Below are 18,787 nucleotides of genomic sequence, written 5' to 3'. Positions count from 1 at the left end.
ATGGTATACTATAATAGTATTGGCCTGGGGCTGCATTTTGAAATTGCTCCAGAGCCTCGAACAACCTCTGTATAGCATTGCATGGGAAACATTATTTTCTATGTAGAAGAAGTAATCATGATCTTATATTCATTTTTGTTTTTGTTTTGTAGATGAATGTTTCGGCGGTCTCTGATCCAGCGAATTCAGATGGTTCTTTGTCTGACAGTTTATTACATGGAGAGGTAATAAAAGTCATATCTGTATTTGTTTTCTTGTTGCATTCCTATACAGATTTCGTCAAACATGCATACATTGATGAGTACGTATATTCTTAGGCCTCAGATTTAGTCCCCATTATGTGCCAAGTTTATACAACTATTCAAATCACTCGAAAATCGACCAATGATATTAAAATTTTAACAAAAAAAATGGGACCAGTCTCCGTTTCTAAATGGTTTAATGTAATCACACGAGAATTAACCTACTAAATACCAATCGCATGAAAATCGGTACTCGACGATGAATGGGTGAAAAACTGGACTTGAAATTGTGGATCGAAGATATTCAGCTGAAAAAAAAATGTTTCTCTACAAACGCGTCTTGGAATATTTAATAATGTAGATCTTTAATGGAAAATTTATAGAAGCACAGATCAATTAATATATCTGAAATTACTCTGCTTACACACACAACCTTTTGCTAATAATTTTACCGCTCAGGTGGTCCAGTGGTTAGAGAGGCCTCCTCAGATGCGGGAGGTCGCGGTTTCGAACCCGGGCCGAGTCATGCCACAGACTTCTAAAAATGGCACTTACAACTGCCTCGCTTGGCGTTCAGCATTAAGAGGTTATTGGTAGGACTTGTCGGCCTGGTGTCAGGATAATGTGACTGGGTGGGACATCATGCCTCATGTCTGCAGTATGATGCCCCAGTGCTAGACATCACTATAAACTGCCTCACTGCAGAAAGCGAAATGACTGAAAAATTGTTAAAGCTACGTTAAAAATCCAAATAACACACACACACACACACACACACACACACACACACACACACTGTTAAATTCTCGTTTTGGCCTATCGTAACAGTTTTCGCCCATAGTGCCACATAACACTAATAATATCACAAAACTTAAAAGTGGAAAATTCTGCCAGTTTTATCCAGTTGGAGACCATATTTGGCAATGATTTTACTTTTCAACCAACATATACAAAAGAGAGAAAGCTATCCCGAAGCTTTCGTTCTCACGCAAAGGACTTCTCAGCAGACTGATTTAATCTCTCTGACTGTTAACATCGCTCGATGGAATTGTGAGCGATATAACAGATTATCCCAGATATGCAGCAGTTTGCAACTGCCTCCGTCCCTGTTCAGCGTCGGTTTGTGCGCATGGATGTACATCTATTCCTTAAACACCCCCGACCCTCCCCTTCCCCCCGCTCAAGCCAGGCTTGTTCTCTATCCAGGAATTTTACTGAGTTCCAAGTTACAGGATGGCCGAGGCAAACATTGTGGATGTGCTATGATACTTCAGAGGAGCTTGAACTTGGTCTTTTGTGTTCATTAAATCTCGCCTTCAATGTCCTTTCCTTCTTCCCAAGTCTGCCGCATATCTGGGACAATCTGTTAACATATACACACACAAATACCTACGGTCATTGTTCAGAAAGCACAATTGGCTCACTGTTCATAATAGAATAGTCTACAGCAAATCCATCTTAGGTCCAACATAACTGCATGCCTAAATAAACATTTAACCTCCTTATCGATATTTCTAACATTAATGGAGGATCGTTGCTCTTCTTCGTCTAATTCCCTTATTCTACACCTAAACGTCGAACAACTCTGCCAAAACAATCAATTGTCCTATTCAGGGACCACTAAGTGGAATTAAATTCATTCGTGTCTTAGACATTCAAGCTTTTTTTCTCTCATTAGTTTAATGGTTGTATTAAATTGTTACTGAGGAACTGTATATTGGGCTATAGGACACACGGTACTAATTATACGGAAGAACTGTGAACCAGTCTAGAAATGGGTGAAGAAATAATAGAGTATTTACAGGTTTGGTGGTCCATAATTGGTTAATAATGAAAATTAAAATTTTAGGAAAAATATCTTTTGAGAGCTTATCCTATATGTAATGTAAAAAAAATATTGACAAATTTCTACTGATGCAACTTTAGCATTTTTACAGGGTTGACTCAGGAGTACTCAATACTGAAAGTAGCACCTGATTCATTTGGTGCAGAATCAATAACACGTGTTTCATGCACATGTATGTAAACAAATTGCCGCGGGTCATATGGTGTTCTCCACACATAAGCTTGCACCAAGGTTAGATGTGCACAAAAAATTATAGGTGTCATTATCAGCACCCATAAATTTTAAGTTATTGAATTTTGAATATGACAGTGTTTCCATATGTTTACCATTGGAGTGGAATTAGTACCGTGAGTCCTATAATCGAGAAGACAAAATCACCTGTACATGCAGAACATTATAATTCCTACAGACAATTATAATGCCATATTTTCGGCAAATATGCTCTATTTGTCAGGATATTGTGTGTTGTTTCTGTTTCTGGCAATAGTTTGTGTCCGTGTGTTGGTGCAATTCGTCACTAGCGATGTACATTCTGAGTTTAGTGGAATTTAGATGTACACAGGTTGATGGTGGTAATGCGTTTTCTAAGCATGGTATTTGCATTTTTAATCGTGTGCGCTGTACACATGTATCAAAGTGTTTTGTGTGAATATATTGAGGCCTGGCTACTCGATAGCTTCTATAAATACGGAATAAATACAAATAAATAGTGCAAGCAATCTAAAGAAATGGCAGTAATGTAAAAAGTGCAACAGTTTAGGATCTACTATATTAATCGGATGGAACCATCTACTTAATTCACTTTACCGTTACATGTTTAATAAAGGTGGTACAGCACGGGGGGGGGGGTGTGGACGGGCAGGGGTGAAGGATGGCCATTTAACTATATATACTTATTTTGATTAATAAATGTGCTCTTGACGACAACTATGTACCCGCTCATAATCAGCTTTTAAATTTCAACTGTAGATGTTTTCATTATGAAAGCATGTACATGTTTATGATTACCTACAAGACAGGATTATAAGATACTAATAATATCCGCTCAGAATGTATTACATTAAAGGATCAGCTATGTACCTGCTCAGAATGCATTACATTAAAGGATCAACTATGTATCCGCTCACAATGCATTACAGTAAAGGATTAGCATTATTCTTTTTCTAGCGTAAGACTTTTCAAACGTACCTTTCTCAATTAGCACGTGTTCTTGATTTCAAGAATTAGATGCCATGAATGTGATTGAACGTGATTTACTTCTACAGGTCAAGCACGACTCAGAGAAATCAAGTCAAGCTGAGGAGATGATATACAACAGAGGCAGCACCGAGTCATTAAATGTAAGTAATTTAAAAGCACAACAACAGCAACACAATTGAGCACGGTCATTACCATTATTATCATCATCCTCATCATCGTCGACCTCATTAAATTCGTCGTTACCATTACCACACTCAAACGATGAAGAACAATGTGATTATGATGATTTAAACCTCTAAGCCTTTTTTAAACTTGATATTAATGCGGGGATACTTTTGTTTGTTTTATTTTTGTTTCTATTTATTTTTAACAGGGTATAGAATTATACTTTGACCTACCAGTACTTATTACATTTGCGTTTTAACACCAATACTTTAGGTATCAGTTATAGCTATTATTATGCGGTAACTGGTACTATTGGGGCACATGGAGCAGGCGCTCTATAGGTGAGCCCAATTTATTTGACAGAGGCGTCAAGTAATCGATCAACCATACCTTGCCTTGGAATTAAACTTTAAATCTTCACACGACATGCCCACTCACACACGCACCTTCAACTTCGGATAATAATGTTTAAACAATAAATGAATTCAGTTAAAATACAAAATACTAAACTGAAAGGAATTGACCTAATTACATGTTTGGTAATTTCAACTGACGATGTATTTTTTCAGACACAACATAATTCGCCATGAAATAGCCAGCACCATTATCATACAATAATCCAGTACAAAGGAAGTTGTCAGGTGCCTTCGAAACATTACATTTCAATAATGCAAATATTTGGTGAAACTGCAGACAAGCATCTATAACAATCCTACTTTTAGTTAAATAACAAATATTTTTATCATCAGTGCATTCGTGCGATCATCAAGCTCTCTATAAGATATCTATGTTTGTATATAGCATTGTATAGCTACCCGTCTTTTGTCCAAATATATGCTTGCTATTTTTATGAGTCTGGTTGTCTTTATTTTGTTTGTAGGTGTTTGCCTATCTTACTGAGCTATTTTTGTCCTTATATATATATATATATATATATTTGCTCGCACGTACTTGATTCCATTAATGCATCTGTTTATATATGTATGAGACATAGGCTTATACCATGATAAGTAATTTTCTTGTATAACTTGACATCAATGACACCATAAATTCAATAAATTGGACACATTAATTGACCTTAATTGACCACAGCTATCTTTATTCCTTAATTGAACACATTTCTATCTAGTAATTAATTGATCACCGTTGTCTCAAGGCCTTAATTGACCAATTGATCACAATTCTCTCTAGTCCTTTGGCTCGGCAAGCAGCATACAGCGTATTTTTAGAAAAGGAAAATCACCTAGAGATTTCAGCAGGCTGGGTTTTCAGAACGTAAGTTCATTTTGCTGTATCTAAAACCAAGTTCTCCCTGTCCGTGAATGTGTTTCTGATGGGGTTCCTTTAATTGTAGATATACATATATTAAAAATAGAAACATAATACAATCATTATGAAATGTAGTACATATATATGACGACTTCGTATGGATGGCATTTTCATGGGACACATTACAAGACGTCGACTTTTTGTTATGGGTTTGTTTTCTTAGATATTTTTTATAATCTTAAAAAATGTTTGTGCTGATACACTGTGTCCGTTTAATTATTTGGAACTGTAGATAACATAAATACACAATGCTTTCCATAATCAGGTATTTGCCTCATTTAGTAAATAAAAAGTTCGGTCTTTCGCTTGCTTTTGTAATACAAGCATATATTTTAACCTCTGTTTCGCAATTTTAAATGCATTATAACAAGATGCAAATGATACTTTCCTTTATTTTACCGAACTTTAAAATTTACTATGTATTAATATGAAAGATTTCATTTTTAGAAATATGCTGCACGAAAAGGATATTATAATGGAAGTCATCATATGAACCAAAACTTCGAAAACGAAAGCTACGATTCAAACGGGGAGGATTTGATTCCAAAATCTAGCAGTCAAGGAACAGTAAGTGAATAGAAAACTACTTCATTATACAAGATTTTTTAATTTATTTTTAAGTTAAATGGACACTTAAAATCATATAATCGCGGGACAAATTGAACTGACTGCATTCTACAATACGTTCATGCTTACTTTATATTGAAATAAGCTCCGTATTGATTAGTCTTAAATACATATCTTTTATTGAGTCTCGGTAGAGTGGACTCCGAGGCAAAGGATACGGTTTTGTCACTGGTTCTATCAGCGTAATATATCATTTTATTTTGATAATCAGTTATATCAAAAAATTGTCAGTGGCCTCGACCTAATTGCCTAACGACATACTTATATTATCGGACCACTAATTATTTTGTAGCCAGCAATCACGCGTTCTGATGGGAAATATAAAAAAGGTACTGAATATTTTCAGATGCACCCTTTTTATAACATATGTATTTAACCTTTATCCATAACTAAATTCATGAACTTCATCCAATGTACCTCATTAATATAAGCATATTGGTTTGTTTTTATTTTGATATCCTGCATTTAATTTCGTGCTAACAAAAAGCCATAAAGATATCTTATTGAGAAGTCACGTGATTAAGAGTATAAAAGTATACTGCCCGGTTTATCAAAAGGTGGCTCAGAAAGCGCAGAGGAACACCAGTTTTTCAAAGCTGTTAAAATATCTAACTCTAATTAATGAAAATAGTCATGTTTTGTAAGTCAGTTCTAATGCATAATCAATTTTCATTTTGTAATATATCAACATTCTATAGGAAAATAGTGTGCGGTCCTATTCTTTTATAATGTGCTTTACAGTGGATTTGATTATTTACGGTCTCTTTAACTGAAGGTTAATATGCACTCCTATGTCTCATATTTTGTCACATTCGAGTATGTTTAAGATAAACTGATATTTTAGAGCATTTTGTTCAGGTTGTACAACGTGGTATAATTTAAACGCCCATTCATATGTGTCCTTTTTGAGCATCAAACACAATATTCAGCAAACAAGTATTTAGGAATAGCCATTTCAAAATTTGCATTATGATTTTAAAATATATTCGTGATATTATTAGTATCTTATAATCCTGTCTTGTAGGTAATCTTTTAGTAAACATGTACATACTTACATAATGAAAACATCTACAGTTGAAATTTAAAAGCTGATTATTTTCCGCCAAGAAAAGATTAAGAAATATGAAACGTTTTGATTACTATTATATAACACATAGCTATATATCATTCCCGGCAATACGCATTATATAACACGTAGCTATATATCATTGTAGGTACTTCATTTTATTTAACACGAAGCTTTATAATATTCAGACTGCTTCGGTTTCCTAAATGGTTAGAGCGTCCGCCTCGGATGAGCGAGGTTGCGGGTTCGAACTCCGGCCGAATCATAGCAAGGACTTATACTGTATATTGTACTAGCAGCTGCCTCTCTTGGCGCTCAGCATTAAGAGGTTAGTGTTACGACTCGTTTGCCTGGTGTTAGGATGATGTGACAATTGTATGTTTGCGGCACGATGCCCCATTGCTAGTCATTTCTATGAACTGCCACGCTGCAGATATGCAGACATCGTAGCGATATTACTGAAAAATTGTTAAAGCTACATTAAAAATTCAATCACACGCACACATACACACACAGGGCAAAATGCAGTATATATCACGTAGCTATATAACATTCAAGGCAATTCTCAGTTTGCGAAATACAATTAAAATATATAGTAAGACTAGATACTTGGTAACTACGTTTCAAATCAATACGTTTAAATATTCAAATGGATCAGGTTGTTTTAGCGACAAATTATACTTTTTGAATTTTCTACTCAACAAAAGAACAGTGTTACTTAAAGTACTACGTTCTGAGAGATTATAATTCTGCAGTTACCAGTAAATGTTTTAACGCACGTGGATTGTTGCAACCATTCATATAACAGGATCCGAACTTCAAGAAATTTAAACAGTACTAAATAAATTAATTTGTTATTGTTTATTAATCTTATAGTTCATATACGATATGAGGGGCTGATGTAATAAAAACAGCTATCACGAATCTTCACTACGTCATTTTCACACACATACTCCAAATTAAAAAAAATATTAAGAAATAAAAATGAAAGAGAAAAAGAGTAATAATTTAACGTAGGTCATTGAAGTATGCCAACATAATAGCAATTCTCTCCATCCTTTCTGGAAATTTAGGTAGGGTTTGTTAAGAAAAGAGAATTGACTAACATGGGACAAAAGTATAATCAAAATATGGTCTTTGTCCTTACATAGTTAAATTTTCAGTTCAAAACATATCGCACCGTTTACAACTGATGAAGAACGTTTCAATAATACGTAATTAAGGTACAATATACTGTTATCAGTAATTCGTTTTTTGTTTATACTTATTCCTTAATACATGTATACATATAATAACACTTACATACAAGAAACCTCTATCTCCATTCAACTAATGTTCTTTGCTTGACATTGCTATTATTATTAGTAGTAGTAGCAGTAGTAGTTATAGTAGTAGTTGTTGTTGCTGTTGTTGTTGCAGCAACATCAACATTAATAGTAGTAGTAGCAGTAGTTGTAGTAAAACTAGTAGCATATATAACCTCTATTTCCTTGATACAGAATTATAGGATTGTGGAGGATGGTGAAAGACCAGGATCGTCTGGATCTAAACCTGTAAGTCATCTATTTGTCTCTGTCTGCTGCTATCTGTATAATTCAACGATGGAAAATGAATTCGACATTTAGATGTCGTCTCTTCTTGTGCAAGCATGGTAAAATTAATCAGTGGTCGTTTCTAAAACGAGTAATTTGTGTTGGTGTTATCAATCCAGATTTTTAATCAAGAGCAAGCCAGTTATCAACTGTCTGTAATGTTGTCATTTATCTGTTTCACCTTTTTAAAGATCTTTCAGATATATGGTTATCCATTATAATTTATTTTTTCAACTCTTACCACCATTTATCAAGAACTTTGCTATCGTCTTTCGCGTTCGTATAAATAGTAGTAGTAGTAGTAGTAAATTATAACTCCATTAAGGAAAAGCTTAAAGAAAATACTGCAGTGCTATTTTCATGAGCTTATTTAAAACGTCAAGCAGCGACTTTATGTGACAGAAAAGACCTCATTTTGACCATGACAGTGAGGCGAAAAAAAAAACAAACCAAGAAAACAGTTCCAGAAGGGTAATTTCGTTCAAATTTGTATTCACCAATAATCTGAACGTCCATGTTGTTTGTACTTTCCAATTAACTGTAACAGTTTTTAGTTTCAATCAGATTTACCTCCGGGGCCCCGGGTGGCTAAGTGGTCTTAGGCAGTCCCCTTTATGGATCACTGATATCTCATCTCTTTCTGCGTGGGTTCGAGGCTCGGGCTCGACCAACATGGGTATTTGAGAAAGCTTGCCGTGGTTTTCCCGGGTTCTACCTCCACCAAATATACCGGCCACCACGTATAGCCTATCATGTGCTAGATACTGGCGTTAAACACAACACAACGCATAGATTTTTGTCTCTTGGAAAGGGTAATCCATGTTACAACACATATCTGTTGTATTTTTGTCTACCACAAAATAAAGGCAAACGAGTAATAACTCAATCTAGACGATTCAATTAAGGACACGTACGTACTGTTTTCTCCATGCGCTTGACAATGTATTCAGTTATTGTTCAATAAAGAGAACAGGTCGAAATTCCCATAACTAAATATAGTCAAAGTATGTCTCTTGCTGTATAGGCATATCTTGTCTATCTTGAAATCCGTTGTGGAACTTCAATCAGGCATGACTATTTCTTGAAACTTGTATTTTTTTTTTTTAATTAATGCATGTATTTGTACAAACAGTAGCACCAGAGTACCATAAGCTGCTGTAAGCTGCTGTCAAACTCTACTAATGTTGTCTGTTTGACATTGTTACTGTTAGTGGTGATATTGCTATTTTTATTATTATTATTAGTAGTAGTAGTAGTAGTACTAGTAGTAGTAGTAATTTACAATCTCTAGTTAATTCATACAGAATCACAAGGATGTGGACGACGGTGTAAGGCCAGGATCTTCGGGAGCTAAACCTGTAAAGTCTCTCTCTCTCTCCCTCTCTTTCTCTCTTTCTCTCTCTCTCTCTCTCTCTCTGTTCCCGCCTTTATTATTCTAAGACTGGCAATATACTGAAGAGTTAGTCATCATCTTTTAAGAGACAAATACGTAATGAACAGTTATCAACTTTATATTGGCTTATTTTGTGTTGTTGCGCTCAATTAAGATTTTTAAACAAAAGCAAGCCGTTTCATAACTCTTTGTTTTACAGTTTATGCACGTTTCTGCTAGATTTGTGAAGCTCTTTAATATATTTGGTAATCCTTTGTCATATTTTCATTAGCTGCCACGTCCATCGTCAGCAACAGCTACGTATTTCCTCTTATTAAGTTCCTCTTTTCCGTTCTTACAAATAGTTGATGTAGTAATAATACATTAGGTTTAATTAAGGTGTGGCTCAAATAAAACAATGCTTTGATTTTCTTTTAATGATTTTATTTAAGGATCTATCCAAGTCATTGAGAGACGTTATACGACAGCAAAGACGGCCTTATTTTGACCATGACAGTGGTGCAGATACCACTAATAATAAGGTAATTCCTATTTACATTTGTATTCACCAATAACCCGAAAGTTCAGATCGTTAATACTGTCCTGTGAACTATAACAGTTTTCAGTTCCAGGCACATTTAACTCGTCTAGAAAAGGTTGTACAAGTTACAGACATAACTTTTAGCGAGATATATAAAGGAATTTAACGAAAAATAATTCAACATAGAATATTAAATTAAGCCAAACATAATAAAAAAATTTCCGTGTTCTTGATGATGTATCGAGCTACTGTTAAATGCTCACTTTAGATATAGGTCAAATTCAGCTTGATGTTGTTAGTATGAGGGTAGATGTTATTTGCTTTCATTATTATTATTAATATTATTATTAGTAGTAGTAGTAGTAGTAGTAGCAGTAGTATACAAGCTTTGTCTACTTAAAACTGAATTAAAAGGATGTGTATATTGGCAATAAACCAGGATGGTCGGCAGCTAAAACTGTAAATTCTCTCTCTCTGGGTTTCCGTCCTTGCAATTCTAAGACTGACACTTTCTTGGAGAGTCAGACATCATCACTTAACATATAAACAAGGACATATGGCCATTTTTCAACTATATAATGATACATTTTGTATTAATTGGATTAATACCACCAATCCCATCATCATCGCCGCGGGAAAGGGCATCCATCATCTTTCACCAACCCTGCATTTGGCAGGGTATTACTTTTTGAATTATTATATGCTTTTGTCGTAGCGCGCAGAAAACCATTACTCCTAAAATCCATTTGTATCAAACACTTCTTTGAGAGAATGTGCCATTAAATTTTTGAACGTGGAATCAAGGGAAGTATTTATGAAAGTTGAAAGCGTCGTATGAAAGTATGAAATATATAGTGATATTTACCACAACTTCTTGAAACTCTTTACTGAGGAAGAACAATGAAATTCTTTGTTGGTTTTATTAGGATTTTTAAATTCATTTAATGCATTTACCAAAAACCGAATATTTAAAAATTAAATAAAAAGTGGTCTGTTTGATAGCGTTTACAATAGAATTACCAGGATTACACAAATGCGTTTGATTAATAGTAAGTCTGCCTGTCTGTGTCAATCTCTGTATGTATATATAATAATTTATAAATATATATAATTTATGATAGTGCTTTGATAATATTGGATAACTATCTGGTAAAATGCAGAATTATATGTGATACTCTCATTCCGAGCAAAAGGCAATTATAAATGCTGAAATGAGACAAAATAATCAATTCAGTTCTTGATTTATTTTTTCCCTCTGTAATTAGACATACCAAGAACATGAAAACGAAAAGATTAAAAGAGTGCCTGCATTAGTAAGTTACATTTCATCTCATTCGGTTCTCTCTCTCTCATTTTCTCTCTCTCTCTCACACACACATACCCACATACACATAAACACACATGCATGGTTGTGGAAACATTCGCATACAACAGTGATGTAGAACTCCTTTTGTAGATAGATAACGAGGCTTCCCTTAATAGATCCAATTCAGTTTTATTTGCTTACACGCAAATTATGTGGCTATGATAATAAGGACAGCATAAAGGACATAACAAATCAAGCATAATAAAGATAAGCACATTTGAAGAAAGTTATAGTTAAATGTGAAATAAAGCTCTTAAAGAAAATGTCTTACCGTGATTAAGGATAGGAGAAAATGTGAGGTGGAATGAGGTGCAATCCGATTCAAATCAGATCTCCACTGTCCTACGTGAAGATCTGATAGCGGCCGCTTAGGAGTCATGTTCTGGTGCCCTATGTTATTACCATAATCGCTAATTTTATCAGACAATCAGACGAAGTCTTATATCTTCTCGTTTGGGTGACCGAGCAGTATAGCTGAAGAGTATCAGTGTGTGTCTATCGATTAGATTCACTTTCAAATTTCTGAAAGCTGCATTTCCATTGCCTAATACAAAGGTCACCATAACATGACCCCTAAACGGTAGCTGTCAGATCTTTACCCAGGACAGTGGAAATCTGATTTTAATCGGATTGGATGAGGTAAAGCCGACCTCCAAGACATTCACAGTACTCAATGATGATGCGGGAACAAGAAATTGAATGAAAGGAAAGCTCTATCTCAAAAGCTATTGTCTGTTAAGCTTGGTTGGTTTTATATATTTATTATCATAAATATAATCAGTAGTATATGATAAAACATCAACTTATATTAACATCTAGAACTTAATCTTGATTTTATCTGGACCAAAACTGTGCAGTCAAACCGCCATATATGTATGCTTAGGCATCAGCATCATAAATAGTAACATTTTCTAGTGCTAGTATTTTAATATGAACTCAATGAATCCGACTACACCAGATTCATTATCTCTAATCCTCTCTAGAACAAATGCATTTGTAATAAGCGATACAAATAACTGTTCTCAAATGTTTACTATGTCAGGAACATATTTATATGATTTTCATTTAAGTAAATGAGTCCTGCCGAGTTCCCTTGTAATTAGAAATTGTGCAATGAGTTGTGTGTCAAAGATAAAGAGTATATTCAGTCACATACTTTATTTATTCTTCTTACATAAACATATAATTAAATTTCTAATGGAGTTACATTTGTCAGCCTATTTGTACCACTGACATACACATATACATCCATTTCCAAAGGAGTTACTGACAAGTATGGAAATTGTTGAATCTTTACAGTTCTGAGGAGTGTACAACCTACAAAATGCAGCTATAGAGCTAGTTTCGACATGTTGGAAATTCTTTAATATCATTCTGCAGGCGCATTTCTATTTTGATTCATATTCCTTAAACAAATAAAACAGACGATTGAGTTTAAAAGGTTAAAGCTGGTTTTAAATTTTAAAAGTGTTAACACTGTACCTCTCTCGCGCTCGCGTTCCTATTCATTACGGGATTCAGCCGCAAATCAAATGGAATTAGAACAGGGCTGTAAGGAGGATATGGCAAAGTTTGAATGCGTTATTCTTCAGGAAGTCTATCAAGTAGGAAGTTTATGCGCCAATGCATTATCGTGGAGTAGTTGGATATATCGGGTACCGGTGAGCAAATGGGTGCTTGGATAATGTTTCACAAATTTTCTCAACACTTTTGGTAGCATACAGGTGCCTAATGACACTAGCAGAGTCAGATGTAGCTACCTGGACGATTGGGCCTTTAGCTTCGAAAAATAATGCGTCGAAAGCTCTTTTAGCACTCCGACTGCGTCGAGCTATTTCTGGTTATTGCTAGTTTTCTCCAAAATGTATTACCTTATCTTGCGTCGGATTAAAAGAGGAAATACTTGTTTCATTTCATCACGTATGATAATCTCGTTTAAATGTGTCTCGTTACTATTGTCATAGTTGGTGAGTAGCTCTTTCGTGGTTGTAATCCGAGTATTTTTTTATGGTCGTCAATAAATGCTGAACCGATCTTGAATAAACCGTTTTTTTAAGCTTCCGATGATATTTTTTATCTATTGCAAACAGTTGACGAATTAATGTCTGTAATAAAAGAAAAGTATTACACTGTGTATCAAGCAGTTTCATTAATTGTCCCCTTCATAGGATCCATCTACTACTCTCCAGTCTCAGATAACGGTCTTCCAGAACGCGGGGCACCTGCCGTTAAATACACCGCCATCTCTGAAACGATGAAATTCTAGGATACGACAGATTTACATCATCATACTTTATTCAAGTCGGCTTTGATATAAGCCGGACAGTACCCTAATAGTGCCCGGATTTTACATTATGCTCAATATCAGAATTGCATATCATTTTTTATTGAAGGTTAGTTTATGAATCTAAATGCATTAACTTTTTTGACAGTCTTAAAGAAACAAGAACGTTATAAGAACATATTCAGATCTTTTTATATTCCCTTATATATATATATAAGTCAAATATTCTAAAGAGGTGTGGGTGTAGAGAGCATAATGCGTTGTAAGCTGGAATCAACTCCATGTCACTGGTAACAACACCTATCCCCTAGCTCTCTTTATATATATATATATATATATATATATATATATATATATATATATATATATATATATATATATATATATATATATATATATATATATATATATATATATATATATATATATATATATATATATATATATATATATATATATATATATATATATATATATATATATATATATATATATATATATATATATATATATATAGAGAGAGAGAGAGAGAGAGAGAGAGAGAGAGAGAGAGAGAGAGAGAGAGAGAGAGGTGGAGCATTGATAAAATGGCATTACAATACTGTCGTGAGAGCTTCATAGATAAATTACATTACATTAATTAAATTACACAGAACTTCAGATAAATTATCATGCTAAGTATATTTACCTAATTTACCAATTGAAATTATATAAAATGGATGCAATTATTTTAATAATTACATTCTGACTGGTTGGTTGCAGACAATTGAGAATCTTACACAATCGAGAGACCTGGCCTGGGTAATGCAATTTTTTTTTAGCTCCGCTTGAGATGAATGCCATCATATCATATAAAAAACAATATGCAGGGTTTCTTAGTGATCAGTATGCAAGCCTCAGGAGAATTGGTCTATAAAAATATAGTCTGATAGCCTTAAAGCAAAATATCAATCTCAAACTTAAACTCAGATTTTTCTATCTCAGCTTGCAACGCATATGAAGCAAAGTTGTTTAAATATGTCTTCTTTTCTTCGCTAGATGAGGGTGTGCACACTTTGTTTTCTACTTCTTCTGTGTGCGGCTGGAATCGCTGTTCTCATTCACTTCGTTAGAAAGACTGAAGGTATGACTATTCAATTTAGTGCACATACTACACTTTTTATATATATACGTATAAATTGTTCATCCCAGTGTGTGCCAGAAGTTTACCGTCAAAACTCAAAAATAGTAAAACGATCCAGTCGTTTTCCGATCCCGTGTTAAAATACTCTCAAAAGAGACTAGAACTACTTACTCCTCGAGGTTTCTTGGCTACAGCTGAGTAGGCGTGCATAACTGTGCCATATCCTCACGTGATATGCAAATCAGTAGCTTTCTATTTAAGAAATCTGTACCATCAAGTTCCAGCTGTAAATCCCATTGTACAATCCCACTGTAAATAACTGTCAAAATAATGCTGTCATTCCCATGCCAACTCGTATTCTCTCACACTGTCTAGCCAGTAACTGTGCAAATCTTATCGGCTCGAAGTCGAATATAAACTTTCCTAGCTGTTCTGCTTTCGAAATCTTCGGTGATGCCAAGTTTGACGACTGCGCAACAGATGTAAAGCATTTATGAGGGTCTGCCACCCAAATCAGTCGAAGAAATCTTGTTATAACATTGATAGCAATGTAAATGAGTGAATTCTATTTTACATGTTTCGTTCATAAAACTGATTGAAGTTAATATTAGTTGTTAGAAAGTTAAATTCGGTTTAACACTTACGATGAAGCTCGTATCAAAAAAGATAAAATGTTATGAAATATCATTTTACATGTTCGTGTTGAGATTTTATTAATTTATCTAAAAATTGACAGGTATATAATAAAATTATCGTTATCACTGTAGTTCAGTCTTGATTGATAGATCACGTCTTCATGTCTGCCTCAGAAAATCCGGATCATTACTAGTCATTTCGCGACTCTTAATGGTACGCATTTTCTGATAGTGACAACTTGATGTGATCTAGCAACCGAGATGGCATTACTGTGATATTAATATATACGTATGCACATGTAAGACACGTGAAATCGTTATTGAACAAATAATTGCAACCAAACTGAGTCTTCTTACATCAACCTATGATCCGGGTAGGGGTTTCTAAAACTCAAACCTTGTGAGTTTTCTTCTCTTTCTGCATCTGTCTGTCTGTCTGTCTCTGTCTCTTGGAAATCATTCGTTTAAAGTCTTCATTGGCACAGAAGGTCATGACGAATGTAGCTTTGTTACTATATAACAAGATGTTCCCAAGAAGAATATAATATAGTTGATAAATAAGGAATGATCACAAAAAGTTGTCGAGCTGCTCTACACGTGGAATCTTGACTTCGGTTTTCATCTTTGACTCCTGTTTACTTCCCATCATTTCAGATATATTTCTACATTTGGCATTTGAGTGATTACCAGAAATCATTTTTATCTTTAACACACACACAGAGAGAGAGATATATATATATATATATATATATATATATATATATATATATATATATATATATATATATATATATATATATATATATATATATATATATATATATATATATATATATATATATATATATATATATATATATATATATATATATATATATATATATATATATATATATATATATATATATATATATATATATATATATATATATATATATATATATATATATAGACAAAGATGAATTTCGTAAATTTTTAGAAAGAGAAAGAGAGCGAGACAGATAATTGGTTTAAATAAAACGGAGATATGACTGATTTATACATGTTGTTATGGAGGGAGGCGAGTGTATCACAAACATGTATTTCTGGATTTTATATTTTTGCAGATGTGACTACTTCTGACACAGCAAGTAAGTCGAGATAGAGGGACTACGTAAATGACGTGCACACTTTTACTTTTGATGTATTTTTGAAATACAAACACGCACTGCCATTCACATCTCCCTTTTTCTACCTTAAACAAACAAGTGTAAAGAAAAACGATGCCAACGCTTTATGTATATGCCGAGTCAAAATTATTCCATAGTTTAATCACACAAGTAAGTTTAACATCTGCCAAAAAACGGGGATGTTATAGCAAAATTATTCCTCATCTCCATACTTGCAAGAACTGTGTTGCTGAATATCATGGCAAGACCGTGGAATGAATAGCCAGAAAAACGTACTTCTGGATAAACTGAACACTAAACTGCCCAACTATTAAGACTCGGCAGTCAGATCCCGTTAGATGCTGTCTATCAGCGTGGATCAAGTCAGAGCACATACTAAATGGCACATACTGGCTTCGGCAACTGAAAAATACAAGAGAAATGTGGCCTTAAAGACAAAGTCTCGCTTCTTTATTGCAGTCCCCTATACTCACAAACACAAATATACATATTTTACTCTTAACTCTCTCTCCATTTATGTTCCTACAACAGAATAGTTTTTATATCGTTTTACTGTTATTAATACTCCAACTTCAGTATATTACTTGACCTACTTCTATATTATTTTTATTAGTATTTGTATCCCGCATTATCATCCAATTTTTTATTCTAAATATTTTACAGTTGTTTCACAGCACGATCGCATAATTTATTCCAATTCATCTGAAATTTCAGCATGCGTAACTAATAGTGCCAACTTTGGTTTGAACATTATTATCGCCTGCAACACCACGGTTAAGATTATTTCCAACATCAGCATCTTCAAGAATCCTTCAAATAATGCCACTGCATTGGAAATAATACTTACAAGTCAGGTAATGAATTATAGCAAAGCTAATTCATGACACATTCATCCTTTCAATATCATATGGAGTACTACGCTCAATATCTTCATTATGATAAAAGACATACACATGGGGAAGCAAGCTAAATCCACTCTGTAAACATTGTATATGAGAGGACTAGTATGTACGATATTAATGTTAGCCCGTTAGTTGAATTAGGTAAAGGATTTTTTTATATGTAAATATTAGGCGATTTTCAGGAGATTACTACAAGGAAAAAGTTCCAAAGATCAATTTTAGATGGGAAAAAGGACAAGTGTTATAATTACCAAACTGCCAACATTACATTTTTTAAAATAAAAAAAAACTACTTTTGTAAAATGCATGACATCTTTCTTTAGTGTTGATATTGAAATCTGATAATTAATTTCAAGGACATCAACTATATATAATGGGATTTATTAATTTTAATGTATGTGACTGATTTCCATGTATGCGCTTGTATATTTGTATATTTATTGAAGCATACCAATATGTAGATTAGTCATACCAATGTGTGAAGAACTTTAGACTTTTTTAGAATTTCTGTCGTGAATTTTACTGAAGGATGGTGTTGATCGCTTGTGATATGAAGTCGTCCAGATTTTCTTCCATGCTACCATTTAATTTCTGTATCATAGATGAAGCGTGGTATGATACAAATTCCGCCACTGCTAAAGGTTGTCCCTCCAGTCTTCCCATAAAAGTAATAGAATACTAGGGGCTATTTTTGTAACCTTTGTTGTTGCATTGATTGGAGATATTTTTCTTCATTAAATACAAACTTATTTGCAGAATTCGATCCGACTATGAAGCATTTCAAAATGGGTCTGAAGAGTTCTCTGAACATTGAATGAACCTAGTCTACGACAGAGACCTGTTAGTGGCGGCAATACAAAGGGATATAAAAGCAAACCTCAATGAACTACTAAAATATTCAGAAAATGAAAAGGTTGATCTGATGCCAATTATCTTGATCCTTCATCCAGAAAACCCCAAAGTAGGTTAAGTCATCCAGAAACACTGACCCATCTTTGAATCTTGTTACGCACAACCGTTAATCCTCCCTAACAAACTAGTTGTAGCCTAACGCAGACCGAACAAAATTCAAAGACATCCGAGTCTTCATCCGAATTACAAGACCAGACTGGTCACTGGGTTGTGATAAAGGATGCACAGTCTGTCAACATGTGATAGAGATCAACACACTCTATATCACAGCACGAGCAAACCATTTAACACACAAGGTCAAACAGAAAGCGCACAACAGAAAATGTAATTTTATCTCATCACACGTACGATTTGCGACCTTCAGTGCGTCAGAGGAACAGGTAAGCTACACACAAGAATCAATTTTCACATATCGG

At 34.1% G+C, this 18,787-nt stretch overlaps 1 protein-coding gene across 9 annotated transcripts in view; it reads left to right on the top strand.

Moving 5' to 3' along the window:
* Positions 1 to 18,787, top strand: part of LOC149799003 (uncharacterized) — an 82,508-nt gene that overhangs the window by 60,309 nt on the left and 3,412 nt on the right. For 7 of the 9 annotated variants that reach the window (XM_089957947.1, XM_089957945.1, XM_089957948.1 and 4 more), the window contains 11 exons: positions 153 to 224; positions 3,354 to 3,428; positions 4,645 to 4,728; positions 5,230 to 5,349; positions 7,975 to 8,028; positions 9,372 to 9,425; positions 9,892 to 9,981; positions 11,246 to 11,293; positions 14,669 to 14,753; positions 16,495 to 16,518; positions 17,272 to 17,411. In XM_089957947.1, coding sequence (XP_089814073.1) covers positions 153 to 224; positions 3,354 to 3,428; positions 4,645 to 4,728; positions 5,230 to 5,349; positions 7,975 to 8,028; positions 9,372 to 9,425; positions 9,892 to 9,981; positions 11,246 to 11,293; positions 14,669 to 14,753; positions 16,495 to 16,518; positions 17,272 to 17,411 — 846 coding nt within the window. Of the gene's footprint in view, positions 1 to 152; positions 225 to 3,353; positions 3,429 to 4,644; positions 4,729 to 5,229; positions 5,350 to 7,974; positions 8,029 to 9,371; positions 9,426 to 9,891; positions 9,982 to 11,245; positions 11,294 to 14,668; positions 14,754 to 16,494; positions 16,519 to 17,271; positions 17,412 to 18,215; positions 18,752 to 18,787 lie in introns of all 9 variants that reach the window. The other 2 variants (XR_016421052.1, XM_089957943.1) reach the window with 2 other exon arrangements.

This window comes from Sinohyriopsis cumingii, chromosome 5, assembly GCF_028554795.1.
Source record: "Sinohyriopsis cumingii isolate HCF-2022 chromosome 5, ASM2855479v2, whole genome shotgun sequence".
Lineage (NCBI taxonomy): Eukaryota > Metazoa > Mollusca > Bivalvia > Unionida > Unionidae > Sinohyriopsis > Sinohyriopsis cumingii.
Note: the sequence above shows the minus strand (reverse complement) of the source record. Positions and strands in the feature narration are given on the sequence as shown.